The sequence below is a fragment of the Episyrphus balteatus genome, chromosome 3 (genome assembly GCF_945859705.1).
Source record: "Episyrphus balteatus chromosome 3, idEpiBalt1.1, whole genome shotgun sequence".
Lineage (NCBI taxonomy): Eukaryota > Metazoa > Arthropoda > Insecta > Diptera > Syrphidae > Episyrphus > Episyrphus balteatus.
The window spans coordinates 50,438,899-50,464,709 of NC_079136.1; the positions used below are offsets into that span (position 1 = coordinate 50,438,899).

General features: G+C 31.2%; 3 protein-coding genes across 4 annotated transcripts in view; all 3 read left to right on the forward strand.

The window, feature by feature from the left end:
- Positions 1–514: 514 nt before the first annotated feature.
- On the forward strand, positions 515–1,988 carry LOC129916726 (sulfotransferase 1 family member D1-like). The gene is made up of 5 exons (XM_055996835.1): positions 515–897; positions 956–1,085; positions 1,151–1,472; positions 1,646–1,718; positions 1,783–1,988. Exons 1-5 carry the CDS (start codon positions 590–592, stop codon positions 1,919–1,921), a joined length of 972 nt encoding a protein of 323 aa, XP_055852810.1. The 5' UTR covers positions 515–589; the 3' UTR covers positions 1,922–1,988.
- A 3,720-nt stretch (positions 1,989–5,708) lies between these two features.
- On the forward strand, positions 5,709–15,115 carry LOC129916686 (neprilysin-4-like). The gene is made up of 2 exons (XM_055996783.1): positions 5,709–6,722; positions 13,557–15,115. The coding sequence occupies exons 1-2, from the start codon at positions 5,902–5,904 to the stop codon at positions 15,028–15,030; spliced, it is 2,295 nt and encodes a 764-aa protein (XP_055852758.1). The 5' UTR covers positions 5,709–5,901; the 3' UTR covers positions 15,031–15,115.
- Positions 15,116–20,372: 5,257 nt separating this feature from the next.
- The window catches only part of LOC129916689 (probable E3 ubiquitin-protein ligase MGRN1), a 28,265-nt gene continuing 22,826 nt past the window's right edge, over positions 20,373–25,811 (forward strand). The window contains exons 1-3 of one of the 2 annotated variants that reach the window (XM_055996786.1): positions 20,373–20,584; positions 20,678–20,796; positions 20,853–21,276. In XM_055996786.1, the coding sequence (XP_055852761.1) occupies positions 20,497–20,584; positions 20,678–20,796; positions 20,853–21,276 (631 nt within the window). In that variant the 5' untranslated portion in view covers positions 20,373–20,496. The remainder of the gene's footprint in view (positions 20,585–20,677; positions 20,797–20,852; positions 21,277–25,811) is intronic. The other variant, XM_055996787.1, reaches the window with a different exon arrangement.

Consider the following 25,811-nt stretch of genomic DNA (forward strand, 5'->3'; position numbering starts at 1 on the left):
AAAATTTTCAAGAGAACAATAAAATACTTGGTACATTTTTACATCTCAATACTTTTTCTGCCAGCATAATTTTGACATAGGAGTTTTTTTGTTGTGATATAACTTAGGTGCATAAAAATACTGACTGAGTGATAAGAAAGATATTCCAACAAATTTGAGGATTATTTTTAAACCATCTTTAATAAATCATTTCTGATATAACCATATACATAAGTGGTAAACATGGTTTACTACTAACTTCGTAACTTTTTTTGTGTTTGTTTTTTAAGCATATGTCTATTTCTTATCAAGTCTCTTCCAAAAATACTGTACAATTTATGCATTTGCCATACAATAAAATGAAATGAAATAGTTAGGTACATAAATTGCAGACTAAAAGTCTGATAAGAATAACATTTTTGTGTAAATACGTAATACATAGGTATTCAGCGAGTGAAATTACAAAACGTGTCTATTTTATCTGTTTTTTTTTTTTTTTTTTTTTTTTTTTTTATAAAACCTCTGTTTAACTTATTGAATAGTCACAAAGTTTTCTACATTCTTAACGTTAAGTCATTTTGCATATTTATCTTCAATTTGGTGCATAAAAATGTCTCAAAATTTTCGATTTGAACCTATCGTAGGAACCGAAGTGATGAAAGTGTTTTCAAAAAACAATGAAAATCTCCCAATAGAATTTGATTGTAATAAAAGATTTACAATTTTACAAACTTGGTGTAAAGAAAAATATCTTCAACAAATTGAAGACTTTGAAGTTCGAAAAGATGATATTTGGGTTGTAAGTCAGCCAAAAAGTGGAACAACATGGATGATTGAGTTAGTGTGGTTACTACATAGTAATTTTGATTATGAAACAGCTTTAAAAATTGCACAGGAAGTTCGAGTTCCATATTTAGAGTAAGTTGGTTTGTATATTTGATTTCTTCGACGTTCTTAACGTAACCAAATTATTTAGACTTAATGCAATTGTACCAAATCAGCCTAATTCAATTGATTTAATCGATAAAATGGCATCTCCTCGAATTATTAAATCACATCTTCCAATTCATTTGCTTCCTAAAGGATTATGGACAGTTAAACCTAAGGTGGATTTTATACCAACAAAATCCATTATTCCTGAAATAATTTTTTTTTTTTTTTTTTGTTTAAGATAATTTTTGTTACAAGGAACCCTAAAGATGCAATATTGTCTTATTATCATCATCATTGTAATCTCGGTGTATTTAGAGGTACCAATGAAGAATATGTGAATTTGGCAATTGAAAACAAAATACGTAATGCACCTTTTGGATTACAATCGATTGAATTTTGGCAGCTACGAAATGAGCCTTACATTTTCTTTTCGAGTTTTGAACGTATGAAGAAAGATCTAAGATCAGTGATTTTGGGAATGAGCAAATTTCTGGATAGAAATGTGGACGAAAAGCAAATGGCGAAGCTTCTCCACCATTTGTCATTTGAAAAGATGAAAGGTAGGTAATTGTTTTTGTTAACTTGAAGGAACATAAAGAGTTTGGAAATTAGATTTGGTAAAAAATTTCGAAGTGAAAATTTAGAAATCCAAGGAAAATTTTCTTTGAGTTACCATTCTAGACTTTTATCAATCAATTTAACCTTAAACAATATTTCAAATCTTTTATGCCAGCTAATCCGATGTGTAACTATATAACCGAAGGACAACTGTTAAAAGATTACTACGGTAAATCTGGAAAAGATAAGTAAGATTGAATATTTTAAAGTTATTACTATCTATAAATTCTTATTATAACTTTTGATATACAGTTCGCAGTTTGTTAGACAAGGTGCAATCGATTCACATAAAACAGAACTTAGTGAAGAACTTGTAGAACGAATGGAAAAGTGGCATAAGGAACAGCTGGATAGCTACGGTGTGACTGCTGAAGAGATATTTTATTTATAATAATTAAATTATTTTGTTTTAACACAAACAAATATTTAAATAAATATTTTCATTTTTTTAATTTAAATCATATTTTTTATTAAATCATCAATATAAATATATGCTATGATAAAAACAACGAACCATAAAAAACTAACATATTTTCAAAAGTATTACAAAAGAAAAAAAAATTTTTTAAAAATATATGAGCATAAAAATGCATGACACGAATGATATTTATTCATATATGACAGAAATCCCATTATCTCTGTCTATCGATCAGAGGTTCAATCGAAGAGTAAGAGTATAGTAAAATCCTTATCATTTAGGTACATACACCAAAAAAAAAAAAAAAAGAGAACAATATTCAAAATTAAAAGAAATTTTATACTCAATGAAATAATTTCCCTATGATGAGTTTGAAGTTGATAATAAAGCCAAAAAAAAAAAAAAAATCCCCTATCAATAGGTACCAACCTATACGAAATAATGAAAAATAATAAGTTAATATAAATAAAAACAAAAATCTAACTTAATCAAGTAAACATTTACAAAAATGGCACATGCTCTTCTCAAAACATACCCACAAAAATTATAACTTTGTTCAATTCTATTCTCGGAATTAGGTTCAGAAAAAGATAATGTGTATATTTGCATAAAGGGTGTTTCTTATATGAACTTTTTTTTCAAGATTTTTTCAAGTTTTAATTTGTATTACGATTACTTAAATGTTTCTTTAAAAAAAAAAATCGTTTAAATCGGTTGAGTCATTTACGAGAAAGTCAAAAATCTCTAAACCGGTTCTATGATAGGTTCCGTTTGTATCAACCCAAAAAAAATTGTTTATATAAAAATTATTACTTCATTCGCGACATTGCCCACAGCAATGTTAATTAAAATCGTAAGGAGATAACCTTATTGATTATCTGGCTGGCAGCAATTATTACAGTCCTACAAATATTTCATTTTCCCCTTTAGGGAATCACCAAATTCCTATTTACCAGCTATTTAAGCTCGAGATAGAAAGAGACATCTCTATCATCGTGATGTCATGGATGTTACCCCGAGTTCCTGTTGCATCTCTTTCAATAGCCGCATGTAACATGATCAATTAAATAATTTCATTTGTGAGATTAATTGCTCAAGAATAGGACAATCTGCAGTAGCTATTTAAAGTTTTCAATAAAAAAAAAAGTACGCATACGCCATAGCGACCCATCAAGTCAAACCTCAAACAATATTTATAGCTGATTAAATACTGAAACCAGTTACAACCAGTTTATAGTCACCGCAATGATCAATTCAAATCCGTAATTCCTGTTGAATACTTTTTGGGTTATAGCACTAGATCAGTAAATTTCAGAAAAAAAATGTATTTATAAATGTATGAATATTTTTACGGAAAATATAAATTCTTTAAAAAATTTAAAATTGTGTAAAAATCAAAATGGATCTAACGCCCTCAAACAATAACCATGTGTTTTGATTTTTTTTACTTTTGTACTTTTTGGAAAAAAGTAAGTACCTACCTACTGCACAAAATAAATTTAAGAATGTTCTCTCTTTCTCTCTTGTGTCATTATCTGGTGTTGTCTCAGCCAAATGGTCTCAGTCGCCCGTGCTGTAAAGTGTTTGTACTTCGTTCATTTATGTGCGTTGTACTGTGTAAATAGTAATAGTAATTTAAGAATTTAGTAATTTAAGGTTTTTGGTGCCGAGACTATGATATACTTTTCTATAGGTTTTCGGTGCGCTGAATTCGAATCTGAAGTCAGTAATATCCTATCAGCTCCCGTTTTTGAAATAATACCGTTAGAAGATGTAAAAAAAACTTCTTTTGAGGTTATGCTTTTATGTGAAGACATTTTTTTTGTTTAATATTAATTATAACAGTTTCTATAAGAACTATATTCCTTCTTTCAAGATCTTTTTAAATCTTTTCGATATCTTTTTTATTGTTCGAGATATCGTCAGTTTTTTGGGTTATTGTAATGAATCAAACAGATATCACGTTTTCATCTCCTTCTTGATAAAAACACACTTACTTCATTTTAAGATATCTCCGGCAGTAAAAAAGATATTGCAAAGATTTAAACAGGAAAATAGTTCTTATAGAAACCGTTATGAATTATATTTTTTTAAAATTCCTCAAATTAAGGCATAACATCAAAAGTGGTAAAAAAACGTTTTTTTTTCAATTTCTAACGGTAATATTTCCAAAACGGAAGCTGATAGGATTTTTTTTACTTCAGATTCGAGTTCAACACACCCAAAACCTTAAGAAAAGTATTTTGGTTCATGTGGGTAAGATCTTGTTAACTCCAGAAAAGTCAAAAAACGATTTTTTCGAACTTTCTAACGGTAATATTTCAAAAACGTAAGCTGATAGGATATTTCTGACTTCAGATCCGAGTTCAGCACATCAAAAACTTATAGAAAAGTGTATCATAGTCTCGGCACCAAAAAAAAAATTAAATTTTGTAGACCAGTGTAATTTTACAGAAGACGATTTTTAAGTTTCAAATTGGTTTAAAGCGCCAATTTTCTGCTCGTTTGCCATTAAAGTTATGTTTGTTATAAAGTTTCTTCTTTTCTTTTGAATAAAATATACAAGTTTACCTCATTAGTAGGTGCATACTAATTTTAAAAAATTTTAAAAAACTAAAAACCCCAAATTGGACATAGAACAATTCCTATACAAGTACGGACTTAGAACAAAATATGATGGGACTTAAAACAATCAAGATGTTCTATGTCCCATTAAATTATATTATCTGCGAAATGAAAAAACGGTTTGCAAATTCGGAAAGAGCACCCTAAAATTAGTAAAACTGAATCATTAACTCATTTTCGATAAAAAGTGGATTTAGAACAATTTTGCTTTACTCCGACGATATGTATACCTACATAAATAGCAAGTAATGTAATCGCACAGAAAAATAAAGTTGAATCAGACATGATTCAGTCTGTCTGTATAAGGAGCTCCAGTCTAAACGGATGAACAGATTAACAACAAATTAAGTACGTAGCGTTTTTTGGAAACTCTCCAGAGTGGTTTTTGGAATTGGACCAATAATAACGGCACCTGTCATACATGTATGTACAAATTTCGGAAAAGTTTACTTTTCTCAAAATCCAAATGTTAGTTTTTTTTTCGAAATTCAATATTAACGGTTCCTGCCATAGAACGGTTTTTATTTTTCAAATCTGAATTTCTGCCAAACTACCACCTAATTCAATTTCAATGAAATTTTTTTATTAAATAAGCATTTAGGTACATAATTTAAATATAAATAAAAAACAAAGTTTGGATTTAAACAATTTTTTTTTTGTTAAATATAAATTTTCGAAAACGGAACATTTAATTTTTTTTTGAAATTTAAATTTTACAAAATGTTTTTTTTTTTTGTCTAAAAATACATCTTATTTAAAACTTTTTTGTAAACTTTTTACAAGAATTTTACAAGAATTTTAAAATTGCCTACAGTTTAAAGGGCTACCATTCTGCAGGCCAATACGAGGCCCAATTGCACGAAAGTAAACGTTTCCAGCCGTCGAATCACATAGTAATTATTAGTAAACACTCTGTATCTATGTAAAAATGCTCGCATTGCTTGCAAATGATTAACTACTAATAATATTGATATTTCCAACTGATAATCCAACAATGCTGATAAATTTGAAAAATGAAAAAAAAGAAAAAACAGGGATAGATTATCTCATGTCGATTTTCTTTTTTTTTTTTTTCTTTATTTGCTAAAAATGATTCTCTCTCATCGAGTACAGATCGTATTGAGAGATGCTTGTCCAGTTTCAATCTGACCTTATTCGCCATCAGTATCATTTTAAAACTAGAAATAACATCGAAACGGGGATTTTTTTGTTTTGATTAAAAATATACTGTACATTTTTCAAGATAATTACCAAAAACAAATTCGAAATCGCCAAAAATTTGCCAAACAGAAAATCAGTAGTTTAAGATCGCAAAAAAAAAAAATATCATGAAAGTGAATCTTGTCGGTTCAATATTCGTATTGATAGTGTTTATTTGCTTACACCACAGTGACGTTTTGTGTTTACCTAACCCTAGGGTCACTAACACCAAAGATAATGTACAAAACACTGTTGATTCCCCGCTAAAAGTTTCTTGGAAGAATAATTCTAGCGTTGGTGGTGTTGGTGGCGGAAGTTTTGGTTCAGCAGTTAAACATGAATCTCAACCTTATTCTTCACTATGGAAAGTCGTTGGCTCCGAGGAGAGTATAAGAGCTATTCAGGCCAAAATGATGCGTAGTTATATGAATTTATCTGTGGATCCTTGTGATGATTTTTATGAATATGTGTGTGGGAATTGGGAAAATGTTCATCCCATTCCAAAGGATAAATCGGAATATTCGGTATTCACTTTGTTGAATAACAATATTCAAAATGAACTGCGAGAAGTCCTTTCACAGCCTTTGTCAGCAGTTCATCATGCTAAACAGGAACTTGGAGCCGAAGACAAAGCGAAAGTTTATTTCACAACTTGTATCGACGAAGAAACCATCAATAGAAGAGGAGTTGATCCTTTGTTGTATTTCATCGATGAACTTGGAGGATGGCCTGTACTTGATGAGAATTGGTCGGAAGAAGGATTTGATTGGTTGCAACTTTCTATAAAAACTTCGTTGTTGGGATATCCAGCAATATTATTTTCTGATGTCGAAATGGATTTGAAGAATTCTACACGCTATGCTATTTATTTGGAAGAAGGACGATTAGGACTAAGCAATAGAGATGATTATTTGAGTACGGATAATGCTGAGCATTTGGATGCTTATAGGTAAGAAATCATAATTGGGTTGAACAGACTGACGAAATATACTCATCAAAATAAGTCAGGGTTTCCATCAAACTATTTATAAATATAAAATGATAAAGAAGTTTTTGGGGGGCAAAGTACAATTTGGAAAAGATTTTCCGTTCTATGTTGATTGTCAATGTTATCAACATAACATTAACATGTGTTCTGATGTAAGATTTTTTTATCTATCAGCTCTTTGTGATCACATATTAGTTAGTTATTTTAATATTTGCAAGAAATTGTTTTTTTTTTTTAACAAAACATTCTTGAAAGTGCATTCACCGATTATTTTTTAAAAGCCATCATCAACGCCAAACATCTTTATAAATAAATAACTTTGCAGTAAATATCGATTAAAAAGCACTTTCTTTGTTATTTAGGTACCTACCTATTATAGTTTCAATAACGTCAGTAGTTCCATTTGTTTTTAGTCTTTGAACAATACAAACACCTTGAAAACCTTGCCTTTAGAGAGAAAATAAAATCATTTCAGAATCAAGATGATGTTCTTCTTAAAAAATGTTAATACTCTGTTAAAATCCAAAACATATAACACATTGGGAATCAGTAAAACAAAAATGACTGCGATACTCATAGATTACCGCGTAAAATCTGTAAAAAAAATTTTGAAGGGTACAAAAAATATAACAAAAATATATTTATGCATTTATTCGATCATATTTAAACAGCCTACAGGCAGGGCCGGTTTTAGGGGGGGGCAGTCTGGGCCGTCGCCCAGGGGCGTAAGAATTGATGGGCGCCGAAGTCTTTCCAATCGGTGTTTTATTTATTTTTACTTTCACAAAGGCGCCCAATTTTTTTTTTCTATTTTACTTTTTCAACGGCGCTTGTATTTTTTGTCCTAAACTTTTTGAAGAATGAAAGCGCCCCACAATTTTGGGTTAATTTGTTTGGCTTCCGGAAGGACAATAGTGTCCAAAATCTTCGTTCATCTTTGAAGAACAAGGCGCCCCAATTTCTTTTGAAAGACTAAAGCAATCCTAATATTCCTCCAACCAATTTAATTTTTGCAAAGGCGCCCCTATGCATATATAAATCACTAAATCATAGGTGGTAGTATGGAGATGGAGTGTGTTTCTTTTTTTTTTTTCCGGATATGGAAAAGACGACGAGACAAAATAGTTTATGGAGAATATCCAGACTGTAATAATGAATAAAGAAACAGAAGGGAGACGGACAGAATCGCGAAATCCAAAATCCAGAAAACCCTAAATCCCGAAAACCCAAAAAAACGAAAACCCAGAATCCCGAAAATCCAAAATCCCGAAAAACCAAAATCCCGAAAACCCAAAATCCAGAAAGGCCAAAAATTGACAGCTTCTCTATTTCTTATAAAAACTACGTTTGTGAGTCATTTCAATTAACTGTCAAAAAAATCAGAGTTTCTCGGGTTTTCAATTTACATCGAAAACCTCAGAGCTCTAGTTTGATCACCTGATTTCTGTTTTGACATTTTTTACTTTATTTAGTTTCTTATTTCATGAATTTCTTGAAAAATCTCATATTTACCACACAAATTTTGTATCCACAAACGACTTCACTTTTCGCACACCAAACAATTTTGATTTCATTTTGAATTCCTCCGCTCAGACAAAATACCCAGAGTTGTTCAGGGTGCGTACAGAGCGAACATAGAACACATAGGAAATGACTCTGGTTGAAAAAGGAGCTACAAAAACCGCTTGACGGCGAATTCGGAGCGACCCAGAGTGCCCTAATGCTCACAACGAACAAACCTAATATTTATAAAGGTATGTCGTTTTCGATTGGCCGTCCGGAAGCGTCCAGAATCATTCAGAAACCTGCTGCAAATTTTTTATTCTCCTAGTGAAAAAACAAACACAAAAATATTTGATTTTTCACCAATACAGTAATTAAATTTCAGAATTGGGTGGAAGCGATTCAAACTTTTTTATTGGATTTCAGAATGAAACGACATTTATGTACCTAGTTGAAAAAGTTTTTGAAAAAATATTGTTCAAATAAAACCAACTATACCTACTCTTTAAATGTGTTTAAACAAAAAAGTCAGAGATAAGTTAAGCTTATGAACTTTAATAAACTGCACATTGTTACATAAATGCATTGAGAGGTAAGAAATAATCTGCTATTGCTTTTTTTCGTGATTTAAAAAAAAAAATTTTATAATGATTTTTTTTTTTTTTGAGAGGCGCCACTTGCAATCTTGCCCAGGGGCGCCGGTAGTGCTTAAACCGGCACTGCCTACAGGCCTACACTATGTAATTTGTCAGGTGTATTTTTTCTGTTGCACCGTGTTATAATGAATATTTGCAAAAAATAATAAACATTATTGGCTTTAAAAGCTAACAGCTTGATTTTTTTTTTTGCAAGATTATGGTCTTAACATTTAGTTTAAATATCAGGCTATAGAAAAGTCTATGTTTCAATTTAATTTTAAGTCAATTTTTGTCTATGTTTCTTGAGAAAAAATATATATACAAACCATTGAAATTGAGTTTAAAAGATGAATCAGTGACATAAACATTTATCTATAGGTTCATTAATCTATAAGGAAAAATAACTTAATTTAATCTTAATTGTTTTTCCGGGTTAAGGGGGTAAATCCCTCTCGAACGTTTTGTATTTTGTGCTTAAATTCATTGACCATCTGAAAAAAAAAACTATTTTCAGTGGTTTTAGCGTTATATGAAGCATCAAAAGTTCCAAGATAGTCCCTAAACCCATTCGATCCAAATATAATCTAAGTACCTTATTGAGATTCCCTAAAAATGGATGAATCCTTCCTTCTTCTTCTTCTTCTTCTTCTTCCTTTTTCTCGGCGCTGTTATGATCTCGATGTCGAGGGGATCATAACTATCCCACGTAACTGCTTCACACTAGTGATCCGCCTGTGGGGTTCGCCGGGTTGACCTCAGAAATCGGCGGCAAGCCTCCCGGTTTTGTATTGTTCCATTTCTAAGGCCAACTGAATGCTGGTGGTTTTGCATTTGCTTGTACCAGGAGTTTTTAGGCCTACCTTTCTTTCTATTTCGTGTTGGAACGTTGTATGATATTGCTTTTTTGACGGGGTTCTCAGGATCTCTCCTTTGAACATGGCAATACCAACTGAGTCGGTCGTGTTCCTTCCTACAATATCAAAAAGTTAGCTTCAAGTTGTTTCACTTATATCTTTTAAAATTCAAATGCCTACACTGGAAAGCTTCTATCATGAGTGCTAATCGCAAGGACATAGATACATAGAGATTTTAAAGCCAAAACTATTTGTCACTAGACATAGACAAAGAAGATTGATTTTAGTACCAACCAATTTTTTGGCATCATACAAATAAAATACTACATTAGCCCTGTTCCATTGAAGGTAATAGTTTACTATACAAGTAGATGTTTCGGTTAATCTAGTACTATCATCTACTCATGCTCTTCTTCCCGAGTAGATACGATTTGTATTGAATTCGTTGAAAGTGAGTTCCATTGAAAATCGCTAGTAAACTACTAGTAGTACTTTGCCACCTCCCTTTGACTAGTGAAATCGAACAAGGCATTCGATTTTTTCTGCCCCGTTCGATTTCACTAGTCAAAAAGTTTTTTTTTATAGAAATCAAAGTACCTATATTTTTCTAATGGTTTTTTGTGCGCTGAGCTCGAATCTGAAGTCAGAAAAATTCTATCACATCACGTTTTTGACATATTACCATGCCAAAAATCAGAAAAATAGTGTTTGTGACGTTCAAAATTCAATATCTCAAAAACTTTTCACGTTAGAGCTATTCTAGTGCTTGATTCAAATTAAACAGGTCAATGACCATTAGAAAAGTATAATTTGGTTTCTATGGAAAATTATTTCTCGCCAATATTACTGTCATTTACGGAAAAATTAATCTTAAAAATCGTTTTATTGTTTTTTTTCAATTGTTCTCAATATTTTTTAAAACAAAAGTATAGTTTTTCCACACAATCTTTAAAAAACGGTTTTAAGCTAAATAATTGCATTCCAAACTTTTCAAAAATCAAAAATTTTGTCGGTAACTTTTTTGATTGAAAAATAGGCAATTTTTTTTTTCAAATTAAATTCGTCAAAAATTCAAAAATTAACTTTTTGCTCAAAAAACATTTTTAATAGATAGAAAACATAAGAAAGTAATTTTTAAATAAGTTTTGTTAAAATCCAACTATTTTTGTAAAAGATAAAAATAAAAAAATCGTATTTTTGCATTTTTTTCAATATTTTTGAGGTTATAGAAAAAAATTGTTTGAGTAAAAGTTGTAGACATTTATACTACCTACAACTTTTGCATTTGACTTTTTTCGATAGGACGTCTAATTTTGACAGAAATCGTAAAAAACCATGATTTTTGACACCCACCCCACTTTTTCGCCCACCCACCCCCTTTCCCCCAATTTTTTTGTGGGCAATTTATTTTTCCCCTTTCATACACATACCTACCATTTATCCTAAATTTTCAAAAATTATTGGCACTGGTCTAATAGTTATTAGTCTATTCTAATTCTTTATGAAACAGACATTTGCAGATAATTTACAAGCTACAAGTAAATTCACAAATAACACTGGTCAACAAGGTTTTTGCCACAAGAACCAAAATATACTTTTCTAGTAGTTTTTGGGGTGCTGAATCCGAATCTGAAGTCAGAAAAATTTGATTGGCCTTCGTTTTTGAAATATTACCGTTAGAAAATGTCAAAAAACATAATTTTGGCTGTTTTCGAGGTTATGTTTTTATGCGGAGTAATTCATTATGAATAAATTTGTAACGGTGCCTAAAAGAGCTAGTTTTATTCTTTCAAAAAATGTTTAAATCTTTCCGATATCTCTTATATTGCCCGAGATTTTTAAAATTTAAGTAGCGGTCTTTGAATCAGAAACCACAATGGCCAACCAAATTAAACTTTTTTTGCCACAACAATCAGAATATACTTTTCTGAAGGTTTTTGGGTTGCTAAACTCGAATCCACAATCAGAAAAATTCTATTAGCCTTCGTTTTTGAAATATTGCCGTTATAAAATGCAAAAAAGGGTTTTTTTTATAACGATTATATTTCAAGAACGGAGGCTAATAGAATTTTTCCGATTGCGGATTTGAGTTCAGCAACTCGAAAACCTTCAGAAAAGTATATTTTGGTTCTTGTGGCAAAAATTCTGTGACCAGTGACTTAAACTTTAGATTTAGTTTAGTTTCTCTTTGGCTTATTAACTGAAACTTAAGATATCTCGAGCAATAAAAGAGATATCGGGAAAATTTTAACAGTTTTTGAAAGAAGAATATCTGTTCTTATAATAACCGTTACAAATTTGTTTATAATGAATTACGCCACATAAAAACAGAACCTCAAAAACAGCCAAAATGACGTTTTTTAACATTTTATATCGGTAATATTTCAAAAACGGAGGCCAATCAAATTTTTCTGACTTCAGATTCGGATTCAGCACCCCAAAAACTACTAGAAAAGTATATTTTGGTTCTTGTGGCAAAAAAAAGTTCAATTTTGTTGACCAGTGTAATTTTAAGTCTTGTAGGTTTATGAAATAGGGCCCAGATTTAAACTAGGTATTAGCTAAAAATATGCCCCAAAATGTTTAGGAGGAGTTATTTTACCTTAGGTATCATCAAACCAAAACCTCGATACCCATTATCGAGAATGCTTAGGCACTCGAATGACACGAAACGCGTGTTTTGAGCTTGTTTTTTTTTTTTAATTTAGCTGTTGGTTGTTTCCCGTAAAAGATCTATATTGTGGGGAAGAAAAATTACGATAAAGAATTAATAAAAAAGGTGCAGGCGTGGATTAGCTAATTTGATTTGAAAAATAATTGACTTTTACATGTAGTTGTTCTTGGCTACTATGTTTTCAGGACATCTATCTAGACAGCTGGATGGTTAGATTCAATCACATAGTTTTCAAACTGTGGAAATAAGTAGTTGTTTGAAGATTCCAAGAAAATGCATTTGATTGCCTTTTAATTTATACCAAAAATATGTATTTTTTCGTATGTGAGTGCAATCTAGTCACCTTCTCTGTGCTCTACTCGCGAAACGGTTCATCTTGCAGAAAAATGTGCCAGGCATATTTTGTAGATAATTTCACGGCCATCAATTTTTATACAACCTCTGATGACCTCCGATCAATAGGTCGCGATATATTTGCGAAAAACTTTTCGTGACCTTTTGACCCCTATAACTCTTAACGCGGACACGATATCAATGTCGATTTTTCACATCTTCATAACAAAGCCGTCATGACGCGTCATTAAGCTGTATAACAAAATTCAGCCCAGTAGGAATTTTTCCGCAGATAAAACCTAAAATTACTGGACTATATCGAGAATGCTTAGGCACTCGAATGACACGAAACGCGTGTTTTAAGCTTGTTTTTTTTTTTTAATTTAGCTGTTGGTTGTTTCCCGTAAAAGATCTATATTGTGGGGAAGAAAAATTACGATAAAGAATTAATAAAAAAGGTGCAGGCGTGGATTAGCTAATTTGATTTGAAAAATAATTGACTTTTACACGTAGTTGCTCTTGGTTACTATGTTTTCAGGATATCTATCTAGACAGCTGGATGGTTAGATTCAATCACATAGTTTTCAAACTGTGGAAATAAGTAGTTGTTTGAAGATTCCAAGAAAAAGCATTTGATTGCCTTCATCCTTCATGGCTACCTTCAAAATGTTCAGAAGTTCTGTTCACTTGGAGAGCTCTTTCATATAACTACATATAAGCCTAGGAAGTCCATGTATCTTATTAAATCACTATTGATAAACATGACATTCATCATTTTCTTTTTTATTCACAGAAATCTAATTGTGACTGTTTTGAGACTCTTGGATGTGGATCCCGAAAAAGCCGAAGAAACCTCTAAAGAAATTGTTGATTTTGAAATCCAATTGGCAAATATAACAACTGATTTCCACCTACGCATTAGTCTCGGTGAAATCTACTCACCAACAACGATCGGGGAACTCTATACAAAGTACGAAAATATAGACTGGTTAACTTTTTTCTCAAGCGTTCTTGAAACCCCTCTGCAACTCAACCAAACAGTTGTTATAATATCGGTCAATTACTATGGCAATTTAACTCGTGTTTTGAAAGAAGTCGAAACGAAAACCCTTGCCAACTACATTGTGTGGCGAGCTATACATCCGTTCCTCGATGGTTTAGATGAGAATTTTAGAGCTGCCTTACAGACTTTTAAGGAAGCTTTAACTGGTCAAAAGGAACCTTTGGCTCGATGGAAAGAGTGTATTAAAGAAGTTAATACGCAAATGGGAATGGCAACTGGGGCTATGTTCGTTCAAAGATATTTCGACGAAGACAGTAAAAATGAAACTATTGGCCTTTTGAGCGATGTAAAGGAGGCCTTTAGAGATACCCTTTTAGACTTGGAATGGATTGATGAGACGACCAAAGAACTTGCTCGAAATAAAGTCAATGAAACAAAACTTGCTGTAGGTTATCCAGATTTCATCTTGAATCCAACGGAACTCAACAAGCTTTATAGTGATTTAAAAGTAGTTCCGGGAAAACGTTTTGAAAATACCCTAAATTTGGTCAAATATTCTTCACGAGTACGTCGGAAGCGTTTTTGGGAAAGTGTCGATAAACAAATATGGCCTTCGGCGCCAGCAGTAGTGAATGCGTTCTTCGAGCAGACGAATAATCGAATTGTCATTCCAGTTGGAATTTTACAGCCTCCGGTGTTTCATAAGCATTTTCCAAGAGCCCTTAATTATGGTTCAATGGGAGTCTTCGTAGGGCACGAACTGACACACGGATTTGATGACGTTGGCAGAGAGTTTGATTCTGCGGGCAACATGGTTCAATGGTGGAGTGAGGATGCTGTCAAAGGATTTGAAGAAAGAGAAAACTGTTTCATTGATCAATATGGAAACTTTTCAGTGCATGGAAAGTATTTGCATGGAAGTTTGTCAAAAGGTGAGAATATTGCCGATAATGGAGGTGTACGTCAAGCATTCCGAGTCTATCGAAAATGGCAGAATGTAAATAAGAAATCAAAAAGGGACTCAACAGAAGCTATGCCGGGCTTGAATTTAACTAATGATCAACTATTTTTTGTTGGATTTGGTCAATCATGGTGCAATGCAATAAGGCCTGAAGCATTGGAAAATCGTTTACAAACAAATTATCACTGTCCAGGGAAGTTTAGAGTGATTGGAGCTTTAGCGAACTTTGAAGACTTTTCGGAAGTTTTTCAATGTCCTGCGGGAAGTAAGATGAATCCACATAAGAAATGTCGGTTGTGGTGAAAAATACAATTTAATGTAGTAGAATGGGTGGTATAATATTGTTTATTCATTTAATAAATTAAAATTTAACCATAAGAAGGAATAACTGTTTTTATTACCTACCATGCAAAAAGATATAGGACGTATAGGAAAACTGTAAAAAAATGTTAATTGTAAAGTAATAAAACTTGTTCGAATTTTCAATTCGAAGATTACTGCGCGGTCACTGTGGCGTATTTGGAACTTCTTGATGTTATACTTCTTTTGGTTTGTTTTGTACAAGAAAGGTTTATTTTTTCCGTTAAAGTTTTCTAACATTCAGCCTAAGCGAGGTATCCGTTCGGAGAAATTTTGTCCGAAATTGATTCAGGCAAAATATTGCATTTATTTTGCATTTTGCATGGATTTGGGCCTCAACCCAACAAACTTTGCCAGCCAGCTCTATCTTTAGCTCGCTGCTTCCAGTTTCGCACGCCAAGTTGATTGAGGTCCCCTTCCACTTGGTTGCGCCACCTCAGACGAGGTCTTCCTCTTTATTTTGTAACTATTTTCATAGTAAAAATCGAGATACAGCTATTTTAAATAGTTAAAAATATTTATTTGTGACAATTTTAAAAGTCCATCAAAGTATTTTCCAAATTAACTATTAAATAGTCAATTTTAACTAATAAAATAGTTATATTTGTGACTATTTAAATAGTCAGATGGGGGGAGGGGCTATATACAATGCATATTTATACAGGGGGAGGGGGGGGGGGTGATATATCGCCCTCCGCTTACCTTACGGGAGAGGAAATTGTATTAAAAAAAAACCACTAAAAATGAAAAAAAAGTTTATTTATATTTTTTTTTTATTTAGAATCGTCTAAACGCAAGATATAAGCTGTTTAAGCGGTTTTGTATTGGAGAGTTTTCTGTTTTATATTTTGTTTGTTTTTTTGAATTCAGAACTCTCCAAGAATAGAGCCGATATGGTTAATTAAAAAAGTTTATATCTTAAGTTCTATTTGTCGCATCGCAAAGTTTGAATTATTCAGGCTTAGGGAAAATGGAAGAGCATCAGTCCTTATTTTTAGAATGTGATTTTGTGTTAATTTAGACTACTCACATTAATTGGAAAACTCGCGATATTTAAGCCCCTAAAAACCATACAAGGTCGCGATTTAAAGCTGCCAGACTTTTGAATTAGTTTTTTGAATGCATAAGGCTATAAAACTGCATACTCACCTTTTCGTTATACCTTCACTCCCAAAATTTGCTGTGGGCTCTTAGACTGGGAGCGTATCGGAATCCCGCTTTTTAAAATCCCGTTTTTCGAAAATCCCGAAAAAAAAGTTTCAAAATCCCGTTTACTAAAATACCGCTTTTTTAATTCCCGTTTTCTGAAATCCCGCATTTTAAAATCCCGAAAATCCCGATTTTTTTACAAAATACATGCTTAATTCACAAATAAAAAAATCATGAGAAATAGACAAAAAATTAGTAAAACTGATTTTTGGCGTTGTAAAGCCCACACAATATGTACCTTCAACACATTATGAAAACGGTATTTCTTTTATAAAAACATAAAATGATTAAAGCCTTAAATTGAGTTCACAAATAAAAGAAATTTCATTTATTTAAATATCAAAATTGTTGAAATGCATCTAAATATAAGTTGAAATATATTTAAATGAAATTTCTTTTGATTATGTAGTGTGTACTTAATTTAAGGTGTGATCATTTTATGTTATTATTAATCTATGGGATTATCACGATTTGATTGTTCTTCTGAAACTTTAAAGTAAATATTAGTTTGTTAATTGATCAACAATCTCTCATTTTTTAATTTGTTTTAGTATCCCGATTTTGCAAGCAAAACTAGTTGTTTTATTTTAAAAAAATCGCGCGATTTTTTAAAATGAAACAACTAGTTTCGCTTGCAAAATCGGGATAATAAAAAACGGGATTATAAAAATCGGGATTTTAAAAAGCGGGATTATAAAAAGCGGGATAATGAAAAACGGGATTTTAAAAACGGGATTTAAAAAAACGGGAATATAAAAAACCGGATATCGAACCTAACCCTCTTAGACTATTAGTAAAATTTGAACAATTTAATAATTTAATAATTATAATAAAAATTACTTACTTTTATTTCGAACAGCACTTATGATTTGACACTGGTTTTCCTCGAAAATAGAGGCTTTTATTTAAAAAGAATTAAACGAACAACAGGTTTAATTCTTTTTAAACAAAAGTTTGTACCCAAACGACTTGAAAGTTAAAACTTGTACTCGCACTCTGGCACTTGTAATTACTACGGCGTACTATTTTGTTTTTGCATGTGACTATTCATGCCTATTAACGAAGACGCAGATGCACTGCGGCGGGAGTGAGAGCCACTTTCACAAGATTTCGTATTACCGAAACCGAAGCCGCCATGGCGCGCCAGTGCGGAAGTGATAGAATGACATTTGGCTATGTAAGGGTCAATAATGACATTATGTCGGTAAGCAGTTTAGTGTGTTTTCGTGGATCGATAATACAGTTCATCCCGGGGAGTTCACAGATTGAAATTTGATTCGGTTGCGGATCGAGTAGATGCCCGGGGACTGAGTCACTGTCACTGCGTCTTCTGTAATAGGCATGATTATAGGTCTGTTTGGGTACTGCCTAAAACAGAAATATTTCAACTTTGTTCAACTTTTTTAACCCAATTCCTGTTTGGGTACTCTGAAATTGAACATTTTTTCACAAAAAAGATGGCCGCGAGAGAGAAAAAAATTTCCCCTTCTTGCGAATTTCTGCCCAAAAAATTTCATCGAACAAAAATCTGAAATCTGTCAAAAGGTAGTGCTTTCTCTGTTTTTCTTTATTTGTTCTTGTCTCACAACATAAAGAAAACAAACTACAAACAAGGTGGCGTGGTTTTTTTTTTTTTTTTTTTTATTTATTTTGTTTTAGTGATGTAATGCTCAAAACAAATTTATATTTTATGAACAAAATAATAAAAAAAGTGTTTCAAAAATAAAACAAAGTGTTTTTAATATTATTCATTTCTTTTTTTTTTAATTTGTGTTTACATTTTTTAATGAACAAAACAAAGTACAAACATGGCGATGTGGCTATGTTTTGTGTTTTTATTTTTATTTTTTGTTTTAATAGTTAAGAAGTGCTTTATTTTATAAATGATTTATGAAAAAATTAATAAAAAAAGTGTTTGTAAAACAAAACAAAATGTTTTGATATTTTTCCTTTCTTTATTTTTTTTTTCAATTGGTGTTGTTGTTTACATTTTTGTTGTTGTAGAAAAAGTAGCAGAAAATTTTGTGCCAAAAGCGTTTGGGTACTTTTACACAATTTTTCTTTCTCTGAGAGAATTTCATCCCCACTCCTTAAAATTTGACAGGTTTCATATTTTTGTGCAAAAAGAACCCAAACAGACCTTATAATAGTCATCTTTAACTATTTTGTAACTATTTTCTGTCAAAAAAATAGTTATTCTATAAAGTTTTTTTTTTTTTTTGACGGGAGGAAATCTTCAAAAGACACTTGGCAGTATTCGACACCAAGTAGTGTGGGAGGTGGGACTCTTAACCACTAAAACCACCTCTATATTCTATAAAGTTACTATGCAAATAGTTGTTATTCCAGAGAAAATTTCAAATAGAATTACATTTCTATTAAGTACAGAAAGCATTTCGAATTCAAAAAATTGGAAGCGAAATTAATGTTGTTTGGGATGTTTATCCACACGGAGAAAACAGACCACATAGAATTAAGCGGATCGCACCTTAATTTACGCGGATTTCTGTATAGTTTTTTGCTAAGATGGCTTTCACCTTAAATTAAGTTGACATCACCTTAAATTAAGGTGCCAAGTCACATTAATTTCTTGAATGCCCAAATTAAAAAAAACTGGCAGCTACCGGGGATCCAACCTACAACTGTTGGGTTACTAGGCCAGTGTCTTACTGCTATCTCACTGTTTCAAATGAGTACATATGATAAACTGCAAGTAAAGATAAAGTGTGCATATAATTTTAAATTTTTTATTTTTGGTCGGTTTTTTCACATTAAATTTAACTGAGTTTAAGTGGAATCACCTTATTTTAAACGGATATAACCTTATTTTAAGATGGTGAAATTTAATGTGCGCACCTTAAAAGGTGTTTCAAAAAAATATTTCGAGAAAATCGACTACAAAGTTTGGAGTATCTGAATTTCACCCTTTATTTATGTATTTTTGCATGAAAATAGAAAATTAACTACCGTAGCTGGATAATCTATCGATTCAAATTCTAAAATTTCTTTTTTGATGCTGGAAATCTGTTTAATTAACGTTTTTCTGTTTTGACATAGAACATTTATTTGATTTCCTTGCATTTCGAGTTGATTTTTTTTTGTTCTTTATACAACATTATAGTAATGAGTACGGTATATGAAAATAACCAAATTACAGTCAAGACAAACAATATTTTTGGAGTAATTATATTGCTTTTTAAGCTTTTTGTTGTTTTTTTTTTATTAGAAAACATAAATAAAAAAATAAAGATTTCAAATTAGTATTTACCAATTAGCAAAAAAAATATAATTACACAGCAATTATTTAAATAAACATTCAAGTGAACCTTACTTACCTATACAAACTATTGCTGATTATTGTCAGTAACTATTTCAAAAAAGCCATAATCGACCTGCCGCATGACCTTTCAATATTGCTTTAAGGCTTGGCCACACCGGAGGGTATGCGGTAGTGGTACGGGTAGAGGTAACGGTACTTGAATGAAAAAAATTCCAAACTGACATATCAACGTTCAGATGTTGAATTTTTTTCATACAAATATCGTGACCGCTACCCGTACCGCTACCGCATACCCTCCGGTGTGGCCAAACCGTTAAAGGATTTTATTTGGGAGTCCGGCAGCTAATTTTTAAATGTAAAATGTTGTATGTAACTTAAAAGAAGTCATTTTTGTATGGTGTTCAAATGAGGCAAATTGTTCTATGTCAACTAAGAACTTTATAGTACTGAGTAAAAGCTATTATATCCGAAAATTGAATATTTGTTTTGGCCATAAATATTGTATTTAGCCAAAAATTATTGTGGACACAGTCTTTAAGCCATTGAAAAGACGAAAATTTTGATATAAAAAAGTCATTTTTGTCCATTCCTTCGACATAGAACATTATAGTTTTGACGCAGCGATATTAAAAAAAAAAAAAATATTCATAGTACCTACTACATAACTTAAATCGATAAAGTGGCAACATTTATAACTGCATTGTTCTCTTTTACGTTTCCACGTTACCATTACGTTTGACATTTCTGCTGCACCCATACATCTGTCAGTGGTGAAAAAAAAAAAAAATTACAAAAACACACACAAAAGTGAAAAGAAAATTTCTATCAAATTTTGTTTCTGTTTTTTTCTGGGAATTTTATCAAAAAAATTAATTATTTATTATTAATTTGTTTTTATTTCAAATAAAACTTACAAAACAATGGGTGCTTTAACAAGCCGCCAAAATGCTGCTGTTGAAGAAGCAGATGTTATATCAACTCATGCATATAAATATCCTCCAAAATCTGGTAAAATAAAAACAATAATTTGATTAAAAAAAAAACAATAGAAGAATTCCACTTTTTACTTTTTATATCACAACTTTATGAATTGTCTTTAAGGAAACTACTTTGGTAGCCACTTTATTATGGGTGGAGAACGCTTCGATACCCCACAGCCTGAAGCCTATTTGTTTGGAGAAAATGCAGACCTTAACTTCCTGGGAAGTCGTCCAACAGCTGTAAGTTGCTATTGTCTCTTTTTTTACAATCCTTGATCAACAATTTTGATTTATAGTTCCCATATCCACCACCACAAGCAAATGAACCAACAAAAACGTTGAAAAGTTTAGTAAACATTCGCAAGGAATCGGTTAGATTTGTCAAGGCTCCCGACAGTGCTACCAAAGCTCATGGAGATGGTGGAGTTAACAAAGGCAATGCATTGAATATTGAATTTATTTTTGATTCGGATGCCAAATGTGCAATAACAATTTATTACTTTTGTACGGAGGAAGTTAGTCCAAGTGGGGTAACTTTTTTACCGAGGGAGTCATTGACTTCGGAGACTTTTCATTATAAAAAGGGTGTCAATCAGTATTTCTCACAACCTTCACATATTTTCAATCCACATTTATTTCCTGAAGATGATTTAACTTATAATGCTACAAAGGAAAAGTATCCAGTGGCAATTCATTGTGTTGCAGAGGAAGGCAATGAAGGTAAGTGCTATTCTTATTTTTTTTTTTAACCTATTTTTGTATGAAATATCGAGTCGTATAGAAGTTATCAGGATTTGGGAAGTAAGTTTATGAAACAGAAGTTTGTCTTCACAAACACAGACAATAATCTAATCATTTTTAAACTTTAACGACCATGAATTCAACTTAGTGGAGTAACTAAAGCTCAAAAATTGGCAATATTAGGGAACCCGGCCGAACAGCTTAGATTTTGATGATCTTTTTTTTCAAACGTCGGTAATTAAAAATACTTTAAAGTCTATATATTAAGAATTGCCGGTGTTGCCGTTTTGATTTTTTTAATTTAATTGAAGATTTTTGTGAGCAAAAACAAATTTTTTTCAAAAATTTTTCTTAAATTTCATAAATTAATTGATGCCAAAAGATTGTCTATTAAATTCAAGGAAAAAAAATATATGGGAGTGAGGGACAATCTTCCATAGTTCAAGCGATAGATGCAATTTTCTTATTAATTGACTTCAAACACAAAAAAAAATATTTGAACACAACGGCAACACCTACAATATTCAAATATACATTTCTTAAAAGCTAGAAGCTTAGTCATATATGTAAAATTAAAATTAAGTTAATTGAATGAACGGCTTTTGAAAGAATGGTAATTGAACTCAGATTTTTGAAAAAAAAAAAAAAATTATTGGAAAAATTTTAACATGTCGTTTTTTAAACTTGGTCGTAATATAAAATGCATTTATTTTCAAATTTTTTCGGCCGCATTTATTATGATTTCAAATTATAGAAGGAAATGTCAATATGTATTACGGTTTATGAAAAAAATTAAAAAGTATTTCATTTTCGAAGAACTTTTTTTAATAAAAGTTTTGAAAAAAAAATGTAACTTATTTTTTATTTTAAAGTTCAACATCTAAACATAAAATTATTTTTTATTCATTTAATAACCCTTACTGTTGAAAGTTAAATAGCAAAAATTTAAAGTTCCACAGTCTTTGAAAAAATTAATTATTTCAATGCAAAAATTCAGTTTTAATAAAGAAAAACCATTGAAATTGAAGTAATTTTTCATTTTTTTTATTCAAAAGTGTGATATATTTTACCTTTTTTGCTTCGAAATTCAACTGATAATATTTATGGCCAAAAATTTTTTTTAAATAAATTCATATTTTATTAGAAAAAGTTTGGTAAAAAGTCATTTTAAATTTTTCTAATAACATTTTTTTTTTTAATTCTGAGTTAATTCTTGATTAAATTTAGTGGATTTAAATTTAAGAGATAAGAATGAGCTTCTGGCTTTTTAAAAATGTATTTTAAAATATTGTAGGTGTTGCCGTTGTTTTCAAAATATTTTTTTTGTGTTTGAGGTCAGAGTGTTAGAAAATTGCATTTATCGCTTAAACGATGGAAGATTGTCCCTTACTACCTTTTATATATTTTCCTTAAATTACCTAGAGAATCTTTTGCTTTCATTTGTTTTGCCGACAACACCGGCAATCTATAGACTTTAAAGTATTTTTAATTACCTACGTTTGAAAAAAAAAAAAATCGTCAAAATCAGAGCTGTTCGGCCGGCTTCCCTAATAATTTGCTTTAGTTACTCTACTAACTACCTTTATATAAAATCATAAAAAGTATGAAGAGTTAAAATTTTGCTTTGCATTTGCATAATTTTCATTAATTTATTCAATTTTACTTGAAAGCTCGCTATAGATAAATGCCAAAATATGGGTGGCCAAAGTCACCCTCCATTCCGGGTGACTTTGGCCGGTAGGACGTTTGCTATATTTCCAGTTCAACTACAAGTAGCACGTCATTCTAACCCAGCCCAAATGAAAGAGCAGATTTTTTAAAACATGTGGGTATTTTTTTTTTATTTTCGTACACAGAATTGTCGGCTTTTATTTGATTAAAACAAAAAATTAAAATTAGCATAAATTTTGATATCCTTCAAAGGATATGGAAAAAAATAGTCTCTCTCTGCGTCCAACCATTGGAACAGGAAGTTTCTTCTCCAGATCACTTTTGGTGACTTGTGCAACGTCTTTTTTCTCTGAAGCTGTACCCAGCACCTCTTCGCAGGAATGACACTGTAACCTCATCGTTATCAACATTTAAGATGCAGCCGAAGTAAAATGTTATTTTAGAAGCCTAAGAAACACATCTTTCGGCACTGTTTTGTTTTTGAGTTTGCCATCTTATACGCTGTTAAGGTCTCCATCCATAATATTTTAAGAGGTCGAAAGAAGGCTACGTCTAGTGGTTGAGCTGCCAAATGTTGATATGTATGATCTGATAACATTTTAATTATATTGCCAAATATCAGTTTTGTCAATATATACCAATATATACAAACAACAAAGTCTAGTGCAAAAATTAAGAGGGTGACTTTGGCCGACTGACTTTTTTTTTATCGAAAAAGGGAATCAAAAACACTTTTTTTTTTATATAAAAAAAAATTTTGTATACATAGGCATAATTTTGAAAAAAAAAATATTAAAAATGTTAATGCAGAAAGTGTTTTGTGTTTTGGCTTAGAAGAAGTAGCATACATTATTGTTCTATAAAAACTTATTTTCTCAGTTGTCCGACTTTTTTTGGTGGTCATAGGCAGTGTATGTTACCATTGAATAATTACAAATAAAAGTGACACCGCAGATTACTCATGCGACCATAATGTACCGGAAGATAGATGAACTAGATGTTTGCGCCTCAACTATCATGTATTTTCGAGTTGAGTCTTAAACTTAACTAATAATTTTTTTTTAAACCTTCATAAAAAATTAATAATTATTATTATACATTTCAAAGTTAAGTTTTCGTATATTGAAAAGTCATATTAGTCTAGAGAACAAGGACGATGCCTTTTACTCCTATTGGCCTAGGTTCGAATACCGGTAAAAATTTAAATTGTTTTTTTTTTTTTTGTTGTGGGGATTTTTTTTGACAAATTTAATTAATTTTTGTTCTATTAATGTAAAAAAAAAAAAAAAAAAACAATCTCAATTTCCCGTCACATTCGAACCTAGGCAGGTAAACTTACCAGACATTCACCTTATCCTCTAGGCCAGGGATGGCGACACGCCATAAAATATTTCCGGCACGCCACCAATTAAGTAATCCAATTGCCATTTGAGCAACATTCAACGATTTTTCCAGTAAAATTTTTCTTGAAATTTTGTAAAACTGTAAAAATCTCTTCTTCTCAGAAGAAGATACTCACTTTCTGAAGAACAACGGATTGAATTTAGGTAGGTACATTAAAAAACCAGACGAAGTAAAATTAACTGAACAGTTTTTTATCGGTAGGTACCTAATTAGGTTTTCACAAATTAAAGAATTACCTATTATCGGAAATGCTAGGTCTACTATGGACCCTGATACGAGATCCTTTGATAAACTTGACATGTCCAAATTTTACTGGTTGGAAATTGAAATGTAGCTGAACGAATTTCAATCTTGTCCGATATCGACTCAAAAATTAGTCGAAAGAGTTGGAATCAACCAAACTAGAGATGGTGGAGGGCAATACGGCGAACAATTCCAATTCCAAATTAATGGAAACATGAAATTGGAAAAGTTGGAGATCTTCTTGACAATATTTTCACCTACTTACGCCTGTGAGTCATAATTTGTCCAAATGAATAATATTAAAGATTTGCTTAGAAGCAGATTGTCAGATGATTCCAACTTTTTCTTTCAGTTCAGCCTGCATTTTGCTTAAAGTGACGAAACGTAGCCCTAATATAAACGACCTAATATAAACTATCAAGTTCACAACAAGAGAAGTCACACTACAATATGTATTTCTTTCACTTTTTATTTTTTTGTTTCTTTGCTTTATTTTGTTGAGTGAAAAATTTCAAATTCATTTTTTTTTTTTCAAACTCCGAACGTAAAATTTGAAACAATGTGCATCATTTTTTGGTTCCAAAAACAATTTTTGCAGTTTTTTTCAAAAACAAATAGCGCTATAAAAGAATAATAATTTTGTAAATCTCCCACTTTTGGCAAAAAGTGATTTAGTTATATATTTAATCTGAAATTTTGTTTTTTTTTTTTTTTTATTAAAACTAACTAATCTGTTATTTTCAAATTTAAATTAATAGGTGTGTTTACAAATAAAACGATGCGTAGTTTAAAATTAATTTTTTTTGCTTCTAGTGGTCACAAAAAAAAAACTAGATAAAAACTGTATGGCACGCCGAAGGCCCTCAAATAAATATTTTTTTAAATGGCACGAGGCTCTAAAAAGGTTCGCCATCCCTGCTCTAGGCTATCTCCACTTTTTGAAATAGGTAAACTTTTATCTATATGTATAAGCGGTTTAGGATTTGATTTTGGGTTGCTGGATTTGCTTTTGGAATGTTGGATTTGCTTTTGGATTGTTAGATTTGTTTTTTTAATTCAACGCACGATACTAGCGACGACAATTTTACAGCGGAAGTTTCCCTGGGTGTCCACTTCTATTTGTAATTATTCAATTTTAAAATTAACGACAAAATGAGTACCCGCATGTATACGTTACTTTTGATACTACTACATGC

What these genes read in the sequence shown, in the direction of transcription:
- LOC129916726 (XM_055996835.1), top strand. Translation starts at nt 590, where the DNA reads ATGTCTCAAAATTTTCGATTTGAACCTATCGTAGGAACCGAAGTGATG. An exon ending in GTTCGAGTTCCATATTTAGA is followed by an intron (nt 898 to 955) that starts GTAAGTTGGTTT and finishes CAAATTATTTAG; the next exon opens with ACTTAATGCAATTGTACCAA. An exon ending in GGTAAATCTGGAAAAGATAA is followed by an intron (nt 1,719 to 1,782) that starts GTAAGATTGAAT and finishes TTTGATATACAG; the next exon opens with TTCGCAGTTTGTTAGACAAG.
- LOC129916686 (XM_055996783.1), top strand. Translation starts at nt 5,902, where the DNA reads ATGAAAGTGAATCTTGTCGGTTCAATATTCGTATTGATAGTGTTTATT. An exon ending in GAGCATTTGGATGCTTATAG is followed by an intron (nt 6,723 to 13,556) that starts GTAAGAAATCAT and finishes TTTTATTCACAG; the next exon opens with AAATCTAATTGTGACTGTTT.